The 5,645-nt window shown below is 22.8% G+C and overlaps 1 protein-coding gene across 1 annotated transcript in view; it reads right to left on the bottom strand.

Annotated features, from left to right (window-relative positions):
* Window positions 1–1,467: 1,467 nt before the first annotated feature.
* Window positions 1,468–5,645, bottom strand: part of LOC117179989 (DE-cadherin-like) — a 61,150-nt gene continuing 56,972 nt past the window's right edge. The window contains exons 12-13 of the mRNA XM_033372262.1: window positions 4,172–4,270; window positions 1,468–1,682 (exon numbers count right to left, since the gene is read on the bottom strand). Coding sequence (XP_033228153.1) covers window positions 1,531–1,682; window positions 4,172–4,270 — 251 coding nt within the window. The 3' untranslated portion in view covers window positions 1,468–1,530. The remainder of the gene's footprint in view (window positions 1,683–4,171; window positions 4,271–5,645) is intronic.

The raw sequence follows: 5,645 nt of genomic DNA, 5'->3' as shown, positions 1-5,645 counted from the left end.
TAACTTTTATAAAATATAAAATTCAAAGATTCAGTTCCAAAAATACAAATCCACGTTATCGTTTTTAATGCTCTAAATAAGAAAAATAAAAAACAATTATTGAACTTTAAATTTTTCATAATTATATTATTTAAAAAATTATATTATTAAAAAAAATTTTAAGCTAGAAATATTAAACATGGAAAAATTTACATTTTTTTAAACTGAACACTTCTTAAATTAGAAGTTAAATTATTTTCATTTTAAATAGTTTCAACATCCTTCAAAAGCTGCCAAATTTTACTTCAAAATTTTCAGAAATCTAGAAGTTGTTTTAAATTTGTTTAAATTTATTCACTACTTCTAAATATCATAAATTTTTCTTTTAATACCTTTTAAAATTATTCCTACAATTTTGAGGAAATCCTGAAAATTAAAAAAAAATTCTTTAACATTTTTATGTATATATAACAATTGAACACTTATTATTTGTAGAAAAAATGTCAGTAATTTTAAGAGATATTTAGAAGTTTTGAAAATATTCCAAATTAATTTAAATCTTGATATGATATCCTAATTTAAAACAAAACGTATATTTTTGCAGATTTCAAAAAAAAAAAAAAAAATTTGAAGCTTTTCAAGAATTATGAAAGGCTTTTAAAAAACATTTTTTCAAGATTCCGAGGAAAATTCTTTTAAGAGAATATTTAAAAAGGCTTTGTTTTAAAAGATTAACAAAATTGTCAGAAAAGTATCTGAAAGAATTTAAGGACATTTTTTTTGAATTCGTATTATAATTTTGAATATTTTCAAAACTTCTCAATATTCAATTGTTATTTATACATCAAAATTTAACAATTTCATTAAAAAATTAAACATGTTTCCAATACAACAATTTTATGTCAAATTCCGTTTCAAATTATTATTTGTCGTAATTCAAAAATTTGTAAATTAAATGTGTAAAAAAAATTGAATATTTTGGAATGAAATAATATTTTTAAATTAAATAAAATCCTTTAATTAAAAATATATAATTATGAAGTTATTTTTAAGTGGAAAATAGTTTATAAAGTTTTAATCATTTACATTTTTTTAAAGATATTCAAATAGAAACAGTTTCAATTTTAACGTTAAAATCTGGAAGTTCTTACATTTTGGACGGATTATAAAAATCGTTTCGCCAAATCAATCATTGTTCACTTCTTAATACTTAAAGTACAGATCCATTAAAAAAATTACTTATATTTACATTTGATAAAATAAAAATGTTTTTTTATCCAAACTTTTCAACTTCAAAATGCTTTTAATTTTTAATTGTCCAAGTCTTCAAGAAAGCATTTTAAAATTCTTGAAATTAAAAAGGTAAGTTTAAAAATAAAAATGGAAAATTTTTTACGTTAAAGATTTTCGAATTACGCATTGTAATCTGGATAATCGCATAAATGAAAAAGATAAAAATTCAACTATGATAAAAAAAAAAAAAAACGGTTGAAATCAAAATTAGACAAATTTTTCTTCTAAAAATTTGTAAAAAATATATATATACATATATTATTTATATACATGCAAGAAATTTTTTTCCGTACCGGCACCATCGCTTTCATCATCGCTCGTCTCTTCGCCATACATATCAGCTAACTTTCTAAACCTTGGTCCAAAGTTTGAAAGATAACTGAATTGCAAATCCCCATCGTCGTCAGTACCTGAAAAAGCATCATTTGCATTTAAAACAATATAAAAATTAGTATTTTGAGCTGAACAAAAAAATTTAATTCAAACACTTTTTATTTTATTTTCAGTTTGAAAACGATAGATGCATTTTTAACTAAATAGTTGAATTTTCAACCAAAAAGAATACAAAAAAAAAGTTATAAATAGTTTAAAAAAATTATTTTTCTACAAAAAAAAACGGATTTGTGTTTAAAACAAATTTAATTTAACTTTGCCCATCGTCGTCAGTACCTGAAAAAGCGTTATTTGCATTTAAAAAAATATAAAAATTAGTATTTTGAGCTGAAAAAAAAATTAAATTCAAACACATTTTTATTTTATTTTCATTTCGAAAACGATAGATGCATTTTTAACTGAATAGTTGAGTTTTCAACCAAAAAGAATATAAAAAAAGGTTATAAATAGTTAAAAAAAATTATTTTTCTACAAAAACAAAAAAAACGGATTTGTGTTTAAAACAAATTTAATTTAACTTTTAACAAAACAAACAAAAAGGTAGACAAAAGACAATGAACAACAAACTTTTTTAAATACATTTAATCTAGTTAAAACCTTATTAAAAAAAGAATATTTGAGTTTTAAACAAAAAGGATAAATTTTCAATTGAAATTATTCAGTTTTAAGTGGTAAAGTTGATTTTTTAAACGAAAAAGATGAATTTTCAAATAAGAAGAATAATTCTTACCAAAGAAGGCGAATTTTATAGAAAATACTTTAATTTAATTTTAAATGTTCAATCAAAGAGATAAATTTACAAGAAAAACGAAACTATTTTTAAAAAAATATTACATTTTCAAACTAAATGATTTATTTTCAATTAAAATGATAAATATTCAACAGGAATATTTAATTTTTACACCAAAAAGATAAATTTTAAACTAAATTGAAGAATATTTAACTGGAACATTTGAATTTTCAACAAAACTAAACAAACTAAAAAAATAATTTTCAACCGAAAATGGAATAGTAATATTTCAAGTAAAAAAAATTTTAATCAAACATAAGAGTTTTTTAACTATAACAATGAATCTTCAACTGAAATAGTTGAATTTTTAAACAAAAAAGTTAATTTTGACTAAAAAAGACAAATTTTTAACCAAAACTTAAAATTTTAAGTTAAAAAAAAAAGTAATGTTCAACCAAACAGATGAATTTTCAACTAAGACTATGGAATATTCAATTGGAATAAGTTAACTTTTCAGCTAAAATATTACTTTCCACAAAAAAATTACTTTCAAAAAAATAGTTACAATAGCAATTTTATTTCTAAACTAAAAAAATAAATTTTCAAATAAAATGATAAAATAATAAATTGCAAAGTAAAAGATAATTTTGTACAAAAAAAAAAATCACATCAATTTTTAACAAAATATGTGGATTTGCAATGAAATAGTTAAATCTTGAATTCAAAAATACAAATTTTCATTCAAATTGCAGAATTTTGAAAAAGAAAACATCAATGTTCAATCAAAAAAAGTACATTCAAATTTTCAGTTCCAAGAATTAACTTTCAACCAAACTGATGAATTTTTAACTTAAATTGTGAATCTTCAACGGAAAAAGTTGAATTTAATATCAAAAAGATGAATTTTCAATTTTCAAAAAAAGCGACATTTTCACAAAGTTCATAAAATTTCAAACAAATAGTTTAGTTTCTAAATAAAAAATATCAATTTTCAACCTTAAATTTAAATTTTTATCCAAAAAGATACGGTTTCCACGAAAAATAGAATAGTTAAATTTTCTGTTAAAAATCTCATTCATAGAAAAAAAATGGATTTTCACCAAAATATTTAGATTTTATACTGGAAAAATTAAATGTTTAGTTTAAAAATTTGATTTTCCACAAAGTAGTCGCATTTTCACCCAGAGATGAGTTTTCAATAAAAATAAATTTAAAAACAAAATTATAATAAAAATAATAATTTAAAAAAAAGTAACGAAATGTTCTATTACAAATTCCGACTTGGAATTTCATGTGAAAAATTCCTTGTTCTAATTGAAATTATTATTTTGTTTTCGGGAACTCCCCAGCCAAAAATAAAAACGATAATTATTTTCGAAAATTTCTTGTTCCAAAAGGATTACGCGAACAGCGATAAATCAATTTTTTGAAAAAATAAAGAAAATTTTTTTCAAGTGTCATCAATGCGATTGTTAAACTTAAGTCGGCGAAAAAAATCGCAGAAAATAAAATTGCAAAATGTTTTTTTTTTAATGGAAAATAACAGAAATTCTATATAAAATTATGTTTTAATTAGAGTAAACTAAAATAACTTGCAAAATCTGCGACTGTAGATAAAGTAGAAAACATTTTTCTTAATTGAAAAAAAATTATTAAAACAAAGAAAACTTTATTTGTTCTGCAATCGGAAGTAAATTCCCGGTTTTTAAATTAAATTTAGCCGGTGAATCCTGTTAATAAGATAATTCGAAAAAATAAAATAAAATGTTAACTTACATGAAGCCAAAGATGACAAAGAACCGCTGGAATTCCCATCGCCTTCGTACGCGTAATGCCGTACATCGTCAAACGTATCAGGAACTTCACTCGGTTCTGCTGCAAAATACAAAGCCAAAATTCATTTTTTCCTGGATGTAAAACTAACGCATTATTTCGCTTTTATTCTGTTTTTTTTTTCTTTTCACAAAACTTAAAAAATGTATATAAGATAACAAAAATTCTTGACGTTAAGAATCTCTGTTTTTTTTCTGATGATGATAATACAATTTCTTTGTAAAACTTTACAATGGTATATCACATAAGAGAAATTCCTGACGTAAAAAATTGAAATGAAAATTTATAACGTCTTTTTAGACTAGATTTAGTCTGAAAAGACGTCAACAATTTCTCTTTTTTCTGATGATAATAGAGATTCATTAAAAAACTGTATAAATTTATATCGCGTAAATTCTTAACGTATTTTCAGGCTAGACTGAACTCCATTTGTCTAAAAAGATGTAAAGAATTCTTGTTTTATTTTCTGATGATGATAATACAAATTCCTTGTAAAACTTTAAAAATATATATCACATATGAGAAATTCTTGACGTATTTTCAGACTAGATCTAGTCTGAAAAGACGTGAATAATTTCTCTTTCATTCTGATAATAGAGATTCATTATAAAACTGTATAAATTTATATCACGTAACAGAAAATCTTGACGTATTTTCAGACTACAATGAGCTCCATCTAGTATGAAAAGACGTCAAGAATTTTTTTTCTGATGATGGCAAAAACGATTTCTTGTAAAACTTTAAATAAATACACACACATCACACAAGAAAAATTCCTGACGTATTTTCAGACTAGATCTAGTCTGAAAAGACATTAACAACTTCTCTTTTTTTCTGATGATAATACAGATTCATTGTTAAACTTTATAAATTGATATCAGATAACAGAAATTCTTGACGTCTTTTCATACTAGATGGAGCTCCATCTAATCTGAAAAGACGTTAAGAATTTGTGCTTTTGTCTGGTGATGACAAAATCGATTCCTTGTAAGACTTTAAAAATATATATCACATAAGAGAAATTCTTGACGTATTTTCAGACTTGATCTAGTCTGAAAAGCAGTTAACCATTTTTCTTTTTTCCTGATGATAATAAAGATTCCTTGTAAAACTAATAATATATATCAAACGAAAGATATTCTTGAGGTCTTTTCATACTAGATGGAGTTCCATCTAGTCTGAAAAGACGTTAACAATTTCCCTTTTTTTATGATAATCGAGATTCATTACAAAACTGTATAAATTTATATCAATTAACAGAAATTCTTGACGTATTTTCAGACTTGATCTAGTCTGAAAAGCAGTTAACCATTTTTCTTTTTTCCTGATGATAATAGAGATTCCTTGTAAAACTAATAATATATATCAAACGAAAGATATTCTTGAGGTCTTTTCATACTAGATGGAGTTCCATCTA

This window comes from Belonocnema kinseyi, chromosome 1 (assembly GCF_010883055.1).
Source record: "Belonocnema kinseyi isolate 2016_QV_RU_SX_M_011 chromosome 1, B_treatae_v1, whole genome shotgun sequence".
Lineage (NCBI taxonomy): Eukaryota > Metazoa > Arthropoda > Insecta > Hymenoptera > Cynipidae > Belonocnema > Belonocnema kinseyi.
This window is presented reverse-complemented; position numbering and strand designations above follow the sequence as displayed.